Source organism: Gavia stellata, chromosome 28, assembly GCF_030936135.1.
Source record: "Gavia stellata isolate bGavSte3 chromosome 28, bGavSte3.hap2, whole genome shotgun sequence".
NCBI lineage: Eukaryota > Metazoa > Chordata > Aves > Gaviiformes > Gaviidae > Gavia > Gavia stellata.
This window is the reverse complement of record NC_082621.1, coordinates 5,345,226-5,365,258: the sequence shown is the minus strand read 5'-3', so window position 1 is coordinate 5,365,258 and position 20,033 is coordinate 5,345,226. Positions and strand designations below refer to the sequence as shown.

The 20,033-nt window shown below is 55.3% G+C and overlaps 1 protein-coding gene across 1 annotated transcript; it reads right to left on the bottom strand.

The window, feature by feature from the left end:
- Nucleotides 1–284: 284 nt before the first annotated feature.
- Nucleotides 285–19,525, bottom strand: PLEKHM1 (pleckstrin homology and RUN domain containing M1). The gene is made up of 12 exons (XM_059830493.1): nt 19,501–19,525; nt 15,943–16,031; nt 14,028–14,275; nt 11,926–12,561; nt 10,303–10,696; nt 8,175–8,415; nt 6,782–7,690; nt 4,914–5,059; nt 4,537–4,730; nt 4,025–4,088; nt 3,288–3,445; nt 285–468 (listed from the first exon to the last, which is right to left on the bottom strand). The coding sequence occupies exons 2-12, from the start codon at nt 15,982–15,984 to the stop codon at nt 339–341; spliced, it is 3,162 nt and encodes a 1,053-aa protein (XP_059686476.1). The 5' UTR covers nt 15,985–16,031; nt 19,501–19,525; the 3' UTR covers nt 285–338.
- Between the last annotated feature and the right edge of the window lie 508 nt (nt 19,526–20,033).

Sequence of the window (20,033 nt, the reverse complement as noted above, 5' to 3'; positions counted from 1 at the left end):
CGCTGGGTTTCCCCGAGGAGGGGATGTACCAGGGTGGCACCAGGAGGGTGACCGGGAGCACCCCCGAGCAGCACCGCCTTAGTGTGAGTGGGGGGACGCACCTCTCCAGCCCCCCCTTGCTCAGCCCGGGGTGGGCAGAGGGTCCCTCCGTGGGGCAGGAGCACCCCACGCCCTATCGCCCAGCACCGCCGGCTCCCTGTGGCCGGGGCAGGGCCGGGTGCAGGATCAGCTCCCGGGCAGGGGGGGCTCTTCTCGGCACCTCCCGCCAGCCCCTTCCCCTCGGCGCCAGTGGGGCTGGATGCGAAGCCAAGGGCAGCGTTGAGGTCGGTCCCCAGATGCTAAAGGCTCGGCTCCAGGCTGGCCTCCGCCTCCAGCTTTCGCTGGTACCTCTGCCGGCGCTCGCAGCGGGGGCACGACTTGGCGCGGGCTTGGCAGTGCCGGTGGAAGACGGTTTTGCATTCGCTGCACCTAGGAGAAACCAAGGGGAAAAAAAATAAAATAAATCAATCCCACCCTCTTGGTAAGATCGAAGACCGAATTTCTCCCCACCAAACCAGACCTGGCGACACTTTGTCTCTGTTTCCTCCCAACAATTGCTGAGCGAAGAGCTCCGGTGCCAGCGAGAGCCAGCTCTAGCTCAAAACAAACCTTGCTAGCAGGAGCAGTAACTACTCGAGCAAAAGATCCACCTCCAGCGAACTCGGAGCAAAAGCAGTAGCTCACCCGGAAAGAGCACTGCGGGCAGCCGCCGGCACGCTGCTGGCTTTTTGCAGATGACAGGGAGATTTTAAGCGAGATTTGCACCTCGCTTTCAGAGCGCTGTCAGCACAAGAGCAACGTTTCAAGGCTGAGACACCGAACCCTGTGACGGTGCAGGCCGGCGAGAGTCCGGCTGGGGATGCGTGGCCGGCGGGGACGGGATGCAGCTCAGTGCCAAAGCGCGGACCCTCTGCTCGCCGGAGCTGGGGCGCAGCCGGGAGACCCCCAACCCAGAACCCGCACGTGGCAGGGACACTGCTTGGGGACATCGGAGCCGCAGGGAAGGGGACAGGCAGCCGGGATGGCGTTGTCTTTGAGCCGGCCGGCTCCGGGGAGGTCTCCCCAGCGCTCGCCAGGGACCTCCCTGCTCTGGCTCAGCGCCGCAACAGGAATGTAAACAGCCACAAATGATACCTTGCGCAGGGCCGGCGGGGAGGAGACACCCAGCTCTGCGAGGGGCGTTCACTGCTTATCTTGAGTCAACAGAAGAAAAGTCCGTGCTACGACGCCTGAGCTCACTTTTTCCCAGTCACGATCCCCCACCTCGCCAGCAGCAGCACAATGCCGCCCATCCACATGCCAGCGGGTCAGCTAGATTATTTCTAAATGCCCTCAAGTGCAAATACCTGGTGCACAATCGATGGGTGAATATCACTGAATACCTCGATTTCCCAAAGGACGAGCGGAGAGGGGAGCGGAGAAACCCCCAGCAGTGCGCAAGGCAAGGGACCATGACATATCACAGCCTGGGTCAAATCCTGCTCCCGACAGCGCTGCAAACCCCGAGTTACTCAGGATACAGAAAAGGCTCGTGCATGGATAGATGGGATGGCGGGCTGCTGCCTGGCACCGTGCGTTTTCCCCAGCGGAATATTTTTTACGCGGCTGCTTTGGATTAGCAGCAGCGGCGGCGGCTTCTCCTCCCGTGGGGGGATTTGCAAAGCCGGGGGGTGGTTTTCACCCTGTGTGTTTCTGAGCGCGCAGCAGCCGAAAGGCGGCATCTCCTGCCTCCACCTGCCACAGCAACGGCTGCAGGAAGCGGCTGCCGCTGCTGTGAAAAGCAGAATGTCCCGTGCCTGGCTGCGTTTATTGTTCGGAGGCGTTTCAGACGCATCCTGCAGCGAGTGATGGCGTGACCCCGGCAGCTGGCTGTCCCCCGGGGTGGGCAGAGGGGCAGGAAGCTGGGTTGAGCTTGGCGAGGATGTTGGTTGAGCCGCTTTCCTGCTGCACAACCTCCTCCGCCAGGAAAAAAAAAAAAAGAGGTCAACAAACTTCAGAGCCCGGCTTTACAGGACATGAGACCTCCGGCTGGCTGCCAGCGGAGATCAGCCCCGCGTGCTTGCTCTTTCCAGAGCTTGTACGCTCTTCTTCTAGGGAAAAATCGGTCCCCTGGGGATGTTGTCCTCGATAACAAGCATGATGCTGTCCCTGTGGCAAGGAGGGAGAGTGAGCAATCCTGCTCAGCCGCCCTGGAAATATCTGCAACCACGTAACGCATGTGGTACTCGGGGACCCTGGTCTCGTTGGCATTTTCTGCAGCTTCTGGATGTTGCTGCTCACTTTTAGGGACCGCCAGGCAAAGCAAAACCATGCAGCCTGTTCAACCTCTCTGCCAGGATTTTACTCATGACCAAATAACCGTCGAGACGTGGAGATCTCTCCACCTACGATGGAGCAGGCTCCTGGGCTGGAAGGGTTTGATACCCATTTCTTTAGAAAACCCTGACGGTGGGGACAAACACAGCCATCCGATTTCAACCTCTGCTCAGCTGCCGAACCCCATGCAGCAGCCGACCCCGCTGCAGGCAAGGACCCTGCCTGCAAAGGATGCGAGCTCCGCGGGCAGGAGAAAAACCCAGACGAAAGCCAGCGTCCCCGCTGTCCTGCTGGGAACGTCCCCTGCCTCTCCCCAGCACGACCCGCAGGGCTGCCCACCATCTATCTCCAAATCCATGGCCGTGTGTCCTTCCTCCCCTCCTTGGCCGTAGAGGGGCGTATGAACAGTCCCACTGCGGCTTTTCCTTCTCTCCTGCAACCCCTGGGAAGGGGCTGGACTGAATTGGAATGGGAGATGCGTTGGTTGGGTGAGCTTGGCAAGGGCACACAGCACCTTCATCCTCCTCCTCCTCCTCCTCCTGCCCCTGGCCCCTCTGCTGCCCCGGGACCCAGCACCCAGCGAGGCTCTCGCAGGCTGACAGCAAGGCGCTGGGTTGCCCCACATGTTCAATCTGCAAAGCCACCGCGCTTGGTGACATCTCGGCTGTGCGAAGGTGGTCCTCTCCTGCCCCAAACAGCCCAGTTTTGGTTCAGATCACCTTGGAGCTGATGGGTGCCTCGAGGACATGGGTGCCGCGAAGATGCACAACCAGCTCCGAGCTATTTCCAGGCCACCCCGGGGCTACGTGCCTAGAAAGCCCTGCTCCGAGTCCCCGAGAGGGACCCAGGGGAGGGTCCAGGCTCCTGGGAAAAGCCAGGCCATAAGCTCGGGTGGCCTCGCAGCAGCGGGACGTGATGGAGACGTCGCTCACCTGGTGGTAGTGTCAAACTCGAAGGGAAAAATGATGTCGCTGCTGTTGCAGATCTGGCAGATGAAGCCTCGCTGGGTGCACAGGTCGCAGTTGTAGACGTGGTGGGAAGCAAACTGGAGCAGAGACTGCAGGAAGGTCTCAAAGACGCCATCGGCTATCTGCGGGGCAGAGATAGGTCAGGCAGGCGCGGAGCCCGTCTCCTGCCGGGTTTGCACTGTGCAAAATCCACGTTACACCCATGCTTCGTGCTGCCACGTGAAGTCAAGGCTGTCCTCCCAAAACAACCCACACCCCACGTGCCTGGGTCGCAACGGGACCCCAGAGAGCACCGGCAGCAGCACCCACAACCTGCCAGGACGGGGCTCCCGGCTTTGGAGTCGGCGCAAAGTCCAGCTACCCATCACCAGCAACGTTATTTGCAATAGATACAAGTTTGTACGGAGACACATCAGCAGCAACGCTGGCTTAAACAGAGGTGAAAAAATTTATCTTGCGTGATCTCCGTGGTTCTCGGAGGATACAGGCTTATGCCAATTATTTTGGCAAATTAAAATAAAGGCAATTATTTGCCTTTAAGCTGATGTGCAAGCTTGCAGAGTGCACATGATGGATGAGAGCAAGGCAACAGGAAAACAAAGCTGTCTGAAACCTGCTACTGATGATGACAAAGTGCCATGCTTGACAGAAACCGGAATGTTTCCACCAGCAAAACCCCTACGACCACGCAAAGGTCTCACCTGACTCAGATCAGCGACGCTGTATTTGTGGGGACACTCCAAGAGGTAATGCCTGTGATCAAGCCTGAAAAGAAGCACAGAGAGGAAGAGGGTAGATGGTTTCCACCACATCTCCAATGGCTTTGGAGCAAGGAGGAGCCTGGATGATGCAGACTCTCGAAGAAAATCGCCACAGACTTGATTTTCGCATCGTGCCACACATCCCAAATCCTGCCAGTGGAAACCGCGTGAGAGCATTTCAAAGGGGGGAAAAAGAAAATAAGTATCTCATCTATTTTCCCAGGTGTTTCCTGTCCAGCCAGAAGCTCCTCGGTCGGGAAGGCGTTTCCTGAGTCACATCAATACCAGCCAACAGATGGATAACTCCCTAGAGCAGACGACACGGAGCTAAAAACCAGCCCATGCCTTGGCAGCATCACTCCCTGCTTGACCGGTGAGCGATGAGGACCAGGAGACCACCGGGGTGCAAAGAGGAGGATGCAGAGGTAACGTCACCCAGAGAGGGACCTCACCGCTTGCTCAGCTCCTTCAGGGCCCCGCTGCGGCACATGATGAGATAATCTCCCAGCAGCTTCAGCTGTTCCCTGCTCTGGCGGATCCGTCCCATCCTCTCCACGTGGTCGTAGAGGCTCTCGTTGACCAGCTTCAGGTCGATCAGTGGCTGGTTGCGGATCTGGGTGAGGAACTTCAAAGCCTGCCGACAAACCTGGGGCAGAGAGAGGCAAGAGGTGGGCATGCACCAAGGAGCAGCCCAGGAGGATCGGACGGAGGTGTAGGGTGGACATCTCCACCTCTACTGATGATGGGAACGTTCAGATGGACCTTCAAGAAGCGTAGGCAGATGCAGGAGCGTTTCCCTGCTCCCTGCACCGACCGAGCCCAGACTTACCCCTCGTTTTGTCAGATCCCAATTGTGGATGAGGCGCGAGGGAATCACGGTCTCCTCGTCCCGGTGGCAGCTGTCGCAGTAGTAGAGACCAGAGAAGGAGCAGAGCTTTGGCTTTGCGAAGGAGAAGCCGATCTGCCTGGAGCAGCCTGCAGGGAACAGGGACAAGGCGATGAGAGGGGACCCGCGCTGCCCCAGGAGCCCATTCCCATCGCCGCCAGGATGAGGGGAGAAACCTTTGGGAGGGGGGAATGGGGAAAGAATGTTTTTGGAAGGGTTGGAGATCAGCTAAAGCATGTGTAGGATGTTCGGTGAGAGGTCCCCAGCCCTTCCCTGAAGGCGAGGAGCCGCGATTTAAGACCATGATGGTCCAAAGGCCTCTGGACTATTCCTGAACCCACTTTTATCCATTAAGTGGTTCAAGTGTTTAGTTTTTGGTTTCATTTTTCAGGAAAAGTGAATTCTGGAAACATCCCAGTGCTTTAGGGAAGAACCTCAATCCCACCTGCCTGCCCCATCACTTCCACCAGTAACTTCACCCCATTTTGCCTTCGCTCAGCCCTTCTCTTTCCCGCTGCCGCCCCAGGGTACCAAAACCACGTCTGCAAGGGATCCTCGTCTGCAAGGAATGAGGTCGGGATGGATTAAGCCAAAAAAAGCCTTTATTATAGCGGTGGGTAACCCAGGAGGAACGCAGCTTGTGTCTTGGGGGAAATCTGCAGGGTTTTTACAGCGACTTGAAAAGCGAGCGCATCTCATTTGGAGTCGGGATGGCAGGAAAACCCTTCATGCTATTTTTAATGGGTTCAGTTCTCTAAAACAACTGATCAAGCATTAAGTGATCCTCTGCCATCCTCAGGGAAGGCTTTACCACCCCATCCTTCATGCTTCGGGGTAGCTGGAGCGCATCCCACAAAAAAAATTCATGGAGGTCAGGTGTTGCTCTTTGAATTAATAAAAAAAAAAAAAAAAGCAGCTTTTATCGTCCGTTACGCCCTGACACGTAAGAAAACCCCTCCTGCATCAGGCTTGGGTGTCAGGCTGGGAGGGAGGTGGAAGCTGGGCAGGCAGCCCCCTAAGAAAACCTACACATAAACACTGGGAATTTGTCTTTTCAGGTTGCTGCTTCCATCTGCTGCAAGGTGGAAGATGCAGGACAGAGCCTGGAGGGGAAGGTAGAGACCAAATAGAATGGAAAATATATACATATATAAAAAAAGAAGAGAGATTAAAAGAAAAGAAAAAACCTGCTGGAGGGTACAAGAAATATAATTGAAGCAGGAGAGAAATGTGAATTAACTTACCAAGGTAAAAAGCAAATTATACCTCCTGCGGAGGTCAGCGAGTGCTATTCTATTAAACCAGCATCGCCCCGCATGCCGATAGGCGTTAGTGGAAGGTTAAATGAATGTTTTGCAAAATCAGCTTGTCACACCCATCGCAGTATTTGCTCCTGTGCTGCGTTACTGGAAAAACAGCATTTGCTCTTGATTGCACTTTCCCTGCAGGCTGGGGCCACAAAATGCTCAGGAAGAGAGTCCTGGGCCTCTCGGTCCCTCTAAGGGAGCCTTCAAGCCAAGACCCAGCACCGTCTATACCAAAAGCATCAGCCCAGTTGGACCCGCGCTGGGGTGGGACGGGGATTCAGCGTGGGGGGCCTCACCCTGTGTGCACAGACCACCAAAGGTGCCACGGATTTGGGATGTGAAGCCCCACCAAGGGGCTTTGGATGGGGCAACCAGCAGCTGGCCTGCAATGGGTCAGCGGGACCCAAGAGCATCTCTTTTAATTTGATGTCACCTCGTTAATCTGAATGAACGCAACATCATCCTCCAAGACGGAGCTAGGTTTTTGGACAAGCCAACGTATACCTGCACAGATGAAGCTCTGCGAGTCCAGGCCCTTCTCCACGGGGATGGCCACCAGGTATTGCAACAAGAAGCCATTTTCCTTCACGATGTTCTTCAGGACGACCTGGGAGTGCCCGTCCAAGCTGCCACCCAGAGTCAGAGCCTCCTCGGCGCTCTCCAGGTAGGACATGAGCACCCCTCGGACCAGCTCCCTCCAAGAGGCCGCTTCTTCTGCGTTCTCAGCCTGCAGCTTCAGGACAGCTTTGGAAGTGATCACCTTGAAGAACGCGGGTCCCCCGAGGCTCGTGTCTGGAAGGATGTCCTGGATCGTCTCTATACCGTAACTGTTGCTTAAAATTTTATCGTTGTTTCTGACTTTAAAGCACTTTAAAGTTTCTAGAGACAGGGAAAAAATAACGGGGACCCAGGTTTTGTCTACGTCCATATACAGAACAGCCTCTTTTATTGCATCTAGCTCCGGCTCGTGAGCTGGAGTCCAGTCAAAGCTGTTCCCAGGCACGTCGCTGTACTGGAGAAGAGCAGCGGAGTCACTCTGGATGGGTTGACCTTCGCCACCGTCTTCTGCATACTCCAGCGTCTCCCACTCCTCCTCCTCCAGCTGAGGCCGGCACTTCTGCAGCGCCTCGCGGATCCTGTCCAACCAGTCCTCGGCCTCATCTCGAGAAGGAGCGCGTAGGTAGAGTTTTTTCCCCAGGAAAACCAGCTCGAAACGGCCGTCCGAGTGCGTCAGTGCCAGTGACTCGCACCGCAGCAGGGAATAGCTCTCGACGCAGATGCGGTCCTCGTGGTCCAGGAAGAGCCGGAGCTCCAGCGGTGACAGCTCACAGGAAAACTCCTTCCATATCCCCATGGCTCCTCTCCGTTCCAGGCTGCCCAGCTTCAGGAGCCCTCGGAAAGGGTTGGAAAGACCTGGGGCAAAAGCAGATGTCTTAGTTTAACTGAAAAAGGGGAAGCTGGTGGAGAGAGAAGAGCCAACGGCTGGCTCACAGCGAGCAACCAGAGGCATCGCAGCTTTGAGAACCGGTTCCGGTGGACAGTGGAATGGGGCAGGAGTTTACAGGACCTTGGTCTCCATAATCTGTCTGCATGCATTTGGGTTTTGAGGCTGAGAATGAGTGGGATGGCATAAAAAGAAACGTGTCCTGCAGGGTGGACAGAGACACCCAGCATACCTCCTCTCTTCCTAAAACGCTTCCCACCGGAGCCATCGTGGGCTCAGCAACACCAAGAGAAGCTGTCCCACTGCCTTTGGAGCTTTCAGTGCTGCCATCAGCTCAGCAACGGCGAACGGCTGCTTCCCAAAGAGCCCATCACCCGAAACACCCCCCCAGCCCCTGCGCACTGCCCAGCGCAGACACCTGACGAAAGCAGGAAAGGGGAGGGCGGCGCGTACCCATCTGCCTGCGATGCACAACACTGAAGCCCTTTTGTTCCCGTTCGGGTGACATTTTGGGCTTCCCGTTATCCGAGGACGGCACCGACAGCCTTTCCAAATCAAGAGCGCTAATGAGCCCTGGGGCTGGACCGTTGCCAGCCCCCTCCGGCCCAAAGCCATTGGTGTCAGTCGTGCTTTCGCTGTTCTCTCCCAGAGAAGGCCTGTAGAAATCATCTTCTGAGATCCAGCTCTTTCTTTTCTGTTTAAAAACAATAACAAATATATGTATTATTGAATTTATTGAACACCCAGCGCCCCACAAACACGCATGCCCACGGTGACCCCCCCACGGGGGCTGCTCCCGCGCAGACCGAATCCCAAGCAGCGATGCTGGCCATCCCCACGCGGATGGCTCCCCTGCTCCCTCCGATCAGGGAACGCTCCATGGGACTGTGTCGGCAGCTGACAAATACCGGGATTATATACTGGTGGGATTATAAAGTCCAAAATTGATCAGTTCTCTCCCCCTAAGATCATCGAGGGGCTCAGAGGGAGAGCACATTCCCTGCAGTAACCACATACAAGATATTTGGTCCATGAAGTATTTCTGATAGAGGGTGAGAAACCAGCCCTGCCATGGAAGCGTACGAGCTCGCCTAGAACAGCGGCACCATCCTTGTTCCAGGAAGAACAGAGATGGGGAGAGGTACAGAGAAGATGTCTAGGATGAAAGAGAGACCTACAGCTGACAAGCAGATGCTACAAACACCAGGCCTGATCAGTACAGGCAAAAAGTAAGGCAGGGAAGGCAGAAGAAACCTTTGTCTCTGGATGTCAGGAGGGGATGAGACCCACAAGCAGAAGAAAGCTCGTTAAGCTGAAAGAAAACCTGGCTGTTACGGGAGTTTTTCTGGCTACAAGAACAGAGCGAGGTTCTGGGACAAGGTCCCCAAACAAACACCAGGAGCAAAACACAACCCAGCTCAATGCTCCGGCAAAAGGGAGCTGCTTCCCTAGACCCAGGGCATCTCTTCCAGGGCTGCATCCCACCAGGAACGACCTCTTGACTACCCTAGCCTGCTTTCCAAGAGCCTTTCATTCTGAACAACGAATTAAATGACAGCAGAATAGTCGTCACCACCCTGCACCGAGGATCACGAGCGGCTTGCGGTGCAGCTCCCAACGTATAGGCAGGCTCGGCTGACTCCCGGCCCAGGAACGCAGGTTGCAATGTGAGTCATGCGAAAGCAGGGGGGAATTTCCTGTTGACACCGTATGTTATACATAGATTAGGTCAAACTGGCCCAATGCCATAAGGAAGCAGTGGAAATGGGATAACTGGGAGGGAGCTGAAAGGAGCAGGGACCAAAAAGAGAAACCATTTAGCGGGGTATGAAGTAGATCCTAACCTCACCAGGATGGAAACAATGGGAACTAGGATGGAAAAGTCAGTAACAAATTAGACAGAGGACAGGGCTGTTCAAAGAGTTTCCTAAAAGCAAAAGCAAAAGCAAGTGGATCATCTCCTCGGTGGCAGCAGGAGAAATCCGCCGCAGTTTAAGCTAGCCCAAGCACCAGGGAATGCCATCCTGCTCTGGGAACAGATGTGTTGTGGGAATATTTTTCCACTGGAAAACTGCAATTTGTTTCCCTTCTCCCTCCTCTTACGTGGACCATAAATGAAGAGAAGTCCCTGTGAGAAACTCGACGCTCAAGCTGTTTTATCAGCTTGCACACAGCCTATGGCCAGATTTGTGCAAGAGCTCATCACTCTCCGGATATTGTTAACCGAACCAAAAACTTCCTGTTGCAGCCACTCTCGGTGAGGAACGACTGGCAGGCCAGGCAGGGTTTCAAAAGCTTTGGTGCCTCTTTTACCAGGGAATATCGACTTCGACCCAATTTCTCCCAGGGCGGCTGCAGGGACACAGCTCCACGGGGTCCAGGAAGATGCTCATGGAGCACGGAGCATCACTTACACCCAACTTGCTGTCGAAAGACTGGAAGCGGCACGAAAGATGAGAGTTTGAAGAAACCGATGCCTACTCAGAAGCTGTCACCAGTTTTACTTTCCTTTTCCATTAGATGTGCTGGTCAGGAAGCATAGAAACAAGGAGATCGATAGCAAGCGAGCCGTAACACCTACCGGACAACTTAGCAGCGGAGAAAGGAGATATTCGGCTGTTGGGCTGCGGACAGCCTGGCTTGCCTCGCTGCTGCCAACCGTGCCGCTTCTGCCTGTCTCTCCCACGCTCGGACCGCAACGTTGCGTGGCCAAAACGCCGGCTGTGCCGCCGGCTTGTGGTGCTGCAACTTCACCCCCATCGCTGATGGTCTCTGTGTCACCCGTCCGAGCGGAGCGCGGACCGTCGGTGTCGGGAGGCGGTTGCCGGCGAGCTCCGTGGGACGGTGCTGGGGGGACGGGCGAGGTGGCCGGGGGGCAGGCGGGTGGCCGTGGGGAGCAGCCCAGCACGCTGGGGACCAGCCCTCCCTCCGGGGCTTCCAGGCTTGGCTTGGCTTTGCTGAACTCGGACAGCACCCTGGAAACAGAAAAAGGAGCAGTTTGAACATGGCTACGTTAAGCGGAACCTATAAAAAACCCTCGAGTTATTGCAAATTATAACAACCCGTAAAAAGGGCTCAGCATCACTGCTCGTCTCCTGCGGGCTGGCAGCGCTGTACGGCTGCAAAAAACCCCCGTGGCACCAGTCCTGCTAACAGAAAAACGTGTGATTTGTGTCCTGCGGAGCAGCACTCGACCCCACTGCAGGCAAGGACCCTGCCTGCGAAGGATGCGTTTCCTAACCCCCGTTAGTGGGGTTTAATTTCCTTCTGACGGACACCTCGAAGGGAGGGTGGGTGCTCCCCACAGCCCCAGCCCCACGTACAGCTCCCGGACACGTATCCAGCCACCGACTGTGTGCCAAATTTCATATGTTTTCATAACCGTTAATGAGCAATTATTAGTGGAGCCCGGCCAGAGGAGAGGCTGTTCCCATGCCCTGCTTCGCCACCAGCTAGGTCCAATTAAACCAGCCCAAGATTAAAATTCAAAACGACGCCTTTCCATCACGAGTTTAATCCAATCAAGGCAGGTTCTTCCAGGATCATCGCAAGATGCAAAATCCTAGAAGCAGGTAACGATGTCATTATCGATGAGGAAGAACAGACTGCAGCCCTAAACCTTCCTGAAGACCCTTATTGGGACGAGGGTGCCTTCGCCAAGCAGCACCTTGAGGCCAGGCTCCTTCAGAACCAGGTTTTAAAGGTGGCAGGGAAAATATTTACTGATTACTCAGAGCTTATATAACCCACTGGAAATCTTTGTGCTGGCTGTTTGGCAGAAATAAATCATGAGAATGACAAACTAACAACCTCCCTCCTCTAAATTATCTGCCGAAGCTGCAAATTATAACCCTTTCCTGAGACCAAACTCATTTCTTTCCGCCTGCAGAAAGCTCCGGAGCATCCCCCAGCATACGGTAGGGAGATGTGACATTCCTGAAACGGGGGAGCAGCATTTTTCTGACGTTTATGCCCCGGTAAAGAGGACAGACACACACTTCAGCAGCCAGAAGCTCATTTGCCGTGGCAGCAGGGTCTCAGCAAGCTGTGCCGAGCGTTCCATTTTACCTTTCAGGCTCTTTCCAGGAGGAAAAAAATTAGCTTGTTAAAGAAAAACAAAGGAGAAAAGCCTTCCTGCCTATAAATGAGAGCCCAGGAGAGGGTTAAAAATCCCTTTGAAGAGGAGATCTGGGAAAAGACTCACTCTTGCAGCGACCTGTCCAGGTCCTCGGCAGTGGCCGTCCCCAGGTCGGAGTCGCAGGAGAGCGGCTCCTCGCTCCGCTCAGGACTGCGGGCGCAGTGAGCCGGGAGGATGCTGTCAGAGCCCAGGCTGGAGGAGAGCTGGGACGAGCTCGTGGTGTTAAGGCTCAACGAGGACGACGTGAGCTTGATTTTGCTGCTGGCTTTGCTGATGGGTAGGACGGAGGGTTGAATCTCGATCTCGTCTGACCCCGATGATTGGGAGATCGAACCCAGCGATGCTTTTCTGTGGGGTTCCGATGTCGAGGACGTAAGGGGCTCCAGCAGCTCCGAAACAGGACACAGACCCGACAGGGACAGAGGGGTGATGGTCCACTCATTCAAAACTGCTGATTTATAGGAGAGCTCGAAGGTTAAGGACGTTAAGCCCTGCAAGTAGCTAAGGAGAAACTCGCACTCTTCGGCATCTAAGAGCAGAGCGGTCGCCTGGTAGTATTCGGGCAGCCGGGACCTCTCCCGCAGCAGCAGCTTCAAGTAACACTCCACGAGGCCATCGTTCAAAGCCAGCCTCAGCCAGGCTCGGCAGCGGCCAACGTCCGTGTTGATAAAGATAAGTTGTTCCAGCTCTGAGACAGTATTTCTGGGGAAAGGGAGAAAAAGGACAGAATAGGATGATAGCAGCTCTGTTTTCAGTCCATCACGGGGTGCAGGAGGGGCAGATCCTCCATCAGGAACTGCCCAACCTGCTCTGCCACAGGGAGTTAGGAGTTGGGTCAAAAAAGGCTGTGAAAATCTCTTTCCTCCATGGAAAACGTGATTTCCCATGGAGAAAAAAGAGCTCCTGAATGCCCAAAGCTAAATATATCGGTGACAACCCCAGGCATCCATGAGGTGCCTCTGGGTGCTCCTCCTCTCTCTGGCTGGAGGCATCTCCCATGCATTGCTCGCCCTGGACCAAAGATGCAGACGGGAAATTCCCAGTATCCCTGCACGTTGGTAGGGCTTGCTCTGGCTGAATACTCCTTGGTGACAAGCGCGTGTCTAAATCCTGGCTTCAAATTTAAAATCAGCCAAAACACAGTGAAAACTGCTGCGGCAGTCCAAAGAGAAGACCAGATCAGGTTGAGCTCCTCAAGCAATCTCAGCCTCCTGACTTCAACCGTTCTCCCTCAAAATCCAACAGCGACACCACGCTCCCTAATCCTCCCCGGCCCCGGCTCACGTCAGCGCTGCAGACGCTACAAAAACCAGAGCAAAAGTTGTGTAAGATTTTTTTTAATCTGTCTCTCAAGAAAGAAGGAAAAAACCTTCAAAGGGCACAAAAATATCCCCTGTAACATGTGAAAGAGTTATTTTCATCCGCTCTTTCATAATTTAAGAGTTGGTGATGGTGTTGGATGAGGCTTTCAAAACTATTTGTGTGTGAGCTGTTATTCAGCGTGGGAGGACTCTGCTTAGGGAGTGGCTCAGAAAAACCCCAGCAAATAATAATAGTTACCCAGGTGAGACCTCCTCAAAGCTCACGGTCAGGGCAGCGATGTTCATCCTGGCTGGGACGTGGGGAAACAGAGACTAACCATCCCCAGGTCGGAAGAGAGACCAGACGCCTGTGCCGTGCATCCCGTAACCCACTGCTGCCGTACGGCAGTGCGGTCACCAGGGTCCCACCGGGGACATGGAGTCCCCACATACAGCCTGGCACCCAAAAATAAATAAGAAAGGAGCGTGCCCTAAGCTGGCAGCAGCGTTGCATTCCTTAACTGTTTGGGGACATTGGCTCACGCCAAAACGGCACTTTACCCCTTGCACACGCTGTGAGGGGCCGTGCTGACAGCACTGGGTGCCCAGCGCTGCATCGCTCGACATCGCAGGGGCTTTGCTCTCCTACCTGCACCTCCCAGAGGTCCTGGGCAGCCCCAGTCCCCCCAAGACACCATGAGAGCATCTCTCCCTCCGACTGAAGGGACCAAGCACGCAGCACGGGAGACGTATCTTTCCACCGAGCCATCCTCCTGTTCACCATTCCCCGAATTTTGTAGCTTTTGCACCAAAGAGAGGGGATAAACCTGAGCGCGTAAACACCTTTCGGCAGCGACGGGCACTCACCGATGCGTGATGCTCTTCAGCAGACCCCAGAAGACGGGCTGGGGAAGCGGTCCCCGACCCCCTGCTTTCTTCCCTTTCCCCCCACTCTCTGCCTTTATATGCTTCGCCTTCAGCCCGTGCACGAAGACAGCTTCCAGGGCGCTGCAGAGGGTGTTGGCGTTCCCATCGTCGCTGGTTACAATGGCATCCGAGGTCACGTACTGCTTCTGCAACGCCTTGATGGCATTCACCAGTTGCTTCTTGATCAGCTGCAAGACAGGAGGAACACGCTTGCATTATAAAAAAATAAGTATTATGAAAGATTTCATATGAAAGGGCCCAAAAACTGCAAGGCTCACGCAGAGCGAAGCACCACGCAGCCCCTGCTTCATCCACGTGCTTTGTGGCGGCTGTTAGGGCACTACAGCTGAAGCGGTCAAGGTGGGGGCTCACACTCTTGGCATCGCAGTTCATCTGGCTTTTTTTTTTTTTTTTTAAAAATGAGTAATTTATGCAATTTTAGCTGGCATTTCGGTGCCCGCTGGGTTGCTGGGGTTGCCTTTACAGCATGCGGCGCTTCCTCTGCAGACACCAAATTGCTTAAGAGGACGGGGTAAAAATTAAATCATCTCTTTCCAGGCACTCGGGGGAAACACAGGGATTAAATAAGCATGGGTGATAACCGAGAAACTCTAAGGAGGTAACCCATAATAAGGGCTGCGATACCACTTGAACTCGTGCAGATCAGCCCAAGCAGCATGTGACGCGCTAACGAGTCCCGCCAGCAGAAATCAAAGCCATCGATCTCCCTCTCAGCAGCTCATCTGTGTTGATTAACCCACGGGCGCTGCTGGGGACGCACCCCCCAAAAGACGCTTTTGGAAGGAGGGCCGGGGTTTAGCTGCTGCCTTCAGAGAGCCTCGGTGGGCTTTGAAGCGGGAACATGGGAATTTTACCTTCCAGCAGCTTTGCTTCCCTTTCTCACACCAGAGTTGAAAAGAAGCGAGTTCAGTGAATTTAACAATTTTACACCGGCGGAGAGGATTTTTTTTTTCGAACGCAGCTGAGCCCGGATGTCTCAATCAACCTTATTTAAAGTGAAAGTTGTACTTCCCAGCAGGCATTTGGCAAACACTGCAAATTCAGCCGGGACCCCATCAAACAATTCACGTTTTGGCATCAATCACGCAGCACTCAAGGCGAACGCTGAACAGCACCAGCCGCTGCGACTGGGGCAGGGGCAGATTTTGACTCCAGCCTGGGTTGGCTGCACAAACCCCTATTAAGTTTCCAGCCCAGGATATTTTTTCAGTCTCTAAATAAGATTTCCAGCAGCTGTAGTTCAAGGACAACAGCCGGGGGAACAGGCATCTTATCGTATCGGGGACGCCCCTTGCAGCGGGGGCTGTTTTCCAGCCGCCCCCCAGATTTGCTAGCACAAGCAACCCGCCTGCAAGCAGCAACCGTGGGCTAACAGGATTAAAGACTGCAAATGATTTTATCTGTCACGCATGAATTAATTCTGCCGGGGGATGAATTAAACACCCGGTTTGAACCGCTGGGTTTGAACTCTGCTCATTAAACGTGTTTAGACTCTCAAAGTTGGGTAAAGAAACCCCCAGAGCAGCAATGCTCCTTCCCCCAGCTATCAGGGCTGAGCACCCTCCCCTGCCCCACGCTGAATCTTGCCACGCAAAGCCCAAGGCAGAGTCTGGTGTGATTTAACTCATGGCCACCTTATTTGCTTTAACCCCTCGTCACCAACCAAACCATCAAGGATCCTCTCTGCCAGAAAGCCCGAGCCAGCCTTCGCCCGTATAAACCATCCCAATCCCAGCTGGCAGCACTGGCAAGTCCTACCATGTCCCCGTCGTAACTGGAGTTGCACTGGGGAGTAACCGGAACTATCTGGGGAGCATTAGGGCGTCTCACTCACCTGTATGGCTTCCTTGGGGTCATCGGCGTGGCTCGAATGCATCTCAGCTGCTGCTGCTCCCCACGCCGGGCGCTGCCTTCACATGTCACCTTTGGGACAAGGAGGAGGAGCACGTCTGAGCATTCGTTCGGTTTACATCGAACTCACCTGCCAGGCGAAGGGCAGCCGGTGTCACGCGAGAGGCACGGATCATGCACCGAGGCATTTTCCAAGCGCTTACGGCCAGACCGCTGCCGGATTCAAGCTGAGATGGACCCACGGCCGCATCAAAACACACCAGGCTTCCCGGGGAACAGGAGAGTTTCAGGCAAAACAGAGCCTGGCCAAGAGACTGAGAGGGAGTAATTAACCCTTGCAAGAGGGAGTAATTAACACTTGCAAGCTGCCCGCAGGCAGCCCTAAACCGGGGTGAGACGCCGGGCCGGTCAAGCCAGCAGCGATGCACGCAGGGCCAGGGACTGTTTCCCTTCTGTTTCTACATCACCTGCAATGCCCAGGCGCCAGCAAGGGCATCAAAACACACGCATTTAGCAAGAGAGCCTGAACGATGGCACCCAAAAACCACGTGAATGGCATTAAGGTGGCCCAGCAGACCCTGGGCAGAAGTGACAGCAGCTCTGGTGCTTGCCGGAGGAGCGATGCTGCTGCTGAACCCGACCGGGACAGACCCTCTCGGAGGTGTCCCGATGGCACAGAGCTGCCTGGGAAGCCAGGAAGGAAGGATACAGGTTCTCCATCAGGTTTCCAGTCGCTGCGTTCAGAGGCAGACGAACCCCAGGACCTCCCCGCTCCTGGGGGCACGGATGGCAGGGCGGCTCTGCTGCAGCCGGTTTTGGTGGGAGAGAGAGAAAAAAAAATCAGTGCCCTCTCGCTGCGGGAAACCCTGGCAAAACCCAGAGCCGAGCAGGCAGCGGCAGCCTCGCTGGGGTCATCTGCAACTGCAGGGTGTCTGCAGACAACAAGGGACCTTTGACTTCTGACTTTTGGCCTCCTGCCCTGTTCTTCAGAGCCGTCTGCTGAAACCAAGCTGTGCCTGGAGGCTCAGTGAGCAGAGCTCGCGGCTGTCAGCAAGATATCTGCCGCACGGCTGCATCCCCTCTCAAACACAGCGTGTCCTGGCGCTGAAAAGGGTCTGAGAGACGCTCCAGCACCAGCTACCGCCGTAAAGCTTTCCAAGGATGTGAGAGGTTGGAGAAGAAATTTATTCCCTTGAGTTGGAAGCGCTTGCCATCCAGGTGGAGAAGGAGACAGCCCAGCAGTTGAGCACAGGGTTTGGGCATGCCCGCGGCAGACAACGGGCTTGGTGTGGCATCGATACTTCAGATTTTATTTCCAAGCCAACGCAAAAACCCCAGAGCTTTCCCCAAGCAGAGCTGACGGCCTCAACCTGCCCTTCTCCCTGCACTGTGAGCATCAGACCAGGGCAGAAACATGGTTTGTAGACCAGTTCCTGCACGGCCATGGCCAGTCCCAAAGGCAGCGGTAGTCCAAATCCAGAGCAGCCCAAATCTGGAGCAGCCTAAACCCAGAACAGTCCGAATCCAGAGCATCCCAAATCCAGAGCAGCCCGAATCCAGAGCATCCCAGACCCAGAGCATCCCATGCACATACCACACCAGCCAGTCCTGCTTGGAGCAGCAGGTTGAGAGCTCTTTGGGGACAAACCCCGGATCAATTCTCAGTGTTTCCAGAGTTCACAGACAATTTCACAGAAAAGGAAACCGTTTCCGTCATGACTTGTCATAAGATTTCCTCTCCTCGGGTTGCAACACAGAAATGGGGGAGCGCAGTGATTACAGGAACGTTAACCTCTGGCTCAGAGGCTCGAGGCGCTGCTGGGGGTTTTTGGGGGGAGCGAGGGGACACCTAAGTGATAGCAGCAGTCGACAAGGACCACAGAGACCTGTCCCCATCCCTGCCCTCCGCACGGGAGGTTCAGGCAGCATCAGGCTCCTGGGGGCCGGGCAGCCCCTGCCCCTTTCCCTGCCACCTCCTGCACCCACCCTGCAAACAAGCAACGCGTCCCACCCGCGACAAATTCAAGGTGCAAGAGCTGGGGGCAGAGACCCGAGGGTGGTAGAAGCAAGCTGCGGGCACAGGGTGGCATTTCTCACGCCCAGAGAGGCAGTGTGGGTGTTTCAGCTCCAGGACCGCACCCGCCGTCCGTGCTCTCGGTGTCGGCCACCCCAGCGTCCCCAGCCGGTCACAGGGGAAGGGCTGACAGTGGTGTTTTCGCAAAGACCTCGTGCAGATTTTACTAAATCAGTGGTATTCCCCTAAAACACACGCTACTTTCTCGGCATCGCCTCTCCCAGCCTCCGCAGGAGGCAAGACGCCGAGGACACCCGCCGCCTTCACCACGGGACTCTCCACTCCCACCATGACCAGTCCAACCAGTTTGTTTCAGCACTACGAAACCACCCGGCACCGCTTCTGTTGGCATAGCATCGTCCTGAATAACGAGTGCAACGAACCAGCTCCAAGGCGGATTTCACCTGACACAAGTCTTTGGTGAAACGCGGGAAGATCGGACCGGCAGCCCTGGCGCTGGGCTAGCCGGCTCTAGAAGGAAGCGGAGGGCACCGGCGCACTTCCAGGCAGATCCTGGAAAGCCACGGCTATTCCTTGTGATCTTCAAAGGATAAGAGATGGGACGGATGTGCAAACGCAGAGACAAGCACATCTACAGCAGAAAAAAACCCCCACAACGTTTCCCAGCAGTCACCACCCCGGAGGCTACGCAGGCAGAGCACAGCAGCTCGAGTAAAACAAAGAAAATAAAACAAGCGAGAAATAAAAACAGCCAGCAAGCTGGTGCGGTTAAACCTACCCAGGAAGAGAGTCGTCGGTGCAAGAGCAGAGCTGTTTATTTACCAAACTGCTGCAAAACAGCCAAATTCTTTGGGAACGGCTTGTTCGAATCAAGCCTTGTGCCAAGAGAGGCAGAGACCCCGTCCCAGAGCTCGGCTCTTCCGTCTCCCAACAAGCGACGCTCTCCAAGTTATAAATAAACAGCAGATCACCACTTGTGCTTTGTGAATGGAAAACAACAGCCCACAACGATGGCGTGAACCAGTGACTCAAGGCCTGGACGCGGAGCCAGTCATTTTCCAAGCACGAGTGCTGCGCCAGTCACCCTCTGCCTTGGGGAAATGAGGGCTTTGACGGGACCGTGGGTCCAAGGGCCGGTGTTGGGACAGCCCTCTCCTCCTACACAGCTTGTCTTCCACCCAGAGCCCACGCACACCCAGCCACGCTTAAAATACAACCCGACCCCAAGCAGAGGCAGCCCAGGAGCAGGCAAGCCAGCCAGCACGGCCAGGGGCTTGGCTTATTGCAGGATAAAACCCGTCGGAAATAATTCGGCAAGGGTTAGGGCAGGGTTAGAGCCCAGCCCCAGCCAGCAGCAGGACCCTCACGCTCCGACTTCAGCTCCTCCTCTGCGCCCAGCCCGGCGCTATTCAGCACCGTTGCGATTCCCACAGGTATCGCATAAGGGATGGGGACCAACACGCCACCCTCTTCCCCGCAGAAACGTCCTCCTTGCAGTTGACAAACCTGGTGGGGTCAGAGAAGAGTCGCTGCTGACGAACCCCTCCAACTTCTGCCCCGGCGGCACCAAGGAGGATGCCCAGGAGCAGCCGGGGAGGCAAAGCAGCCGCTGAGCTCCCAGCGCTGCCCTTGACGGCAAGACCGTGTTTCTCAAACACTCAAAAAGGAGAATTTCTTTTAGCCTGTCGTCTACTCCTGAACCAGGCTACAATTTGCCAGAGCCGCAGGTAAAACCGGGGTTGATTTTCCCCAGCGTTGCAGCCGACAGAGCCACCCCGCAAGGGCGAAGCGGGTTGTGAAACCCCCAGCGCGTTGGGGCAAGATGTTCCCGTATTTATACTCCCGATTTTTGTGTCGTTTCGGATTCCCAGCACTGGAGTTTCCCGGTTGATCCAGCGGCCATCTGACACGGCGGGCAGCTCGCATCCCTTGACAGGGGGAACCGGGGGTCACTGGAAGGAAGGCAAGAAGAAACCGGCTCTTGAACCTCTGCGTTTTCGGCCGGACACAAGAACTACCCGGAGCTCATTCGCAACTGC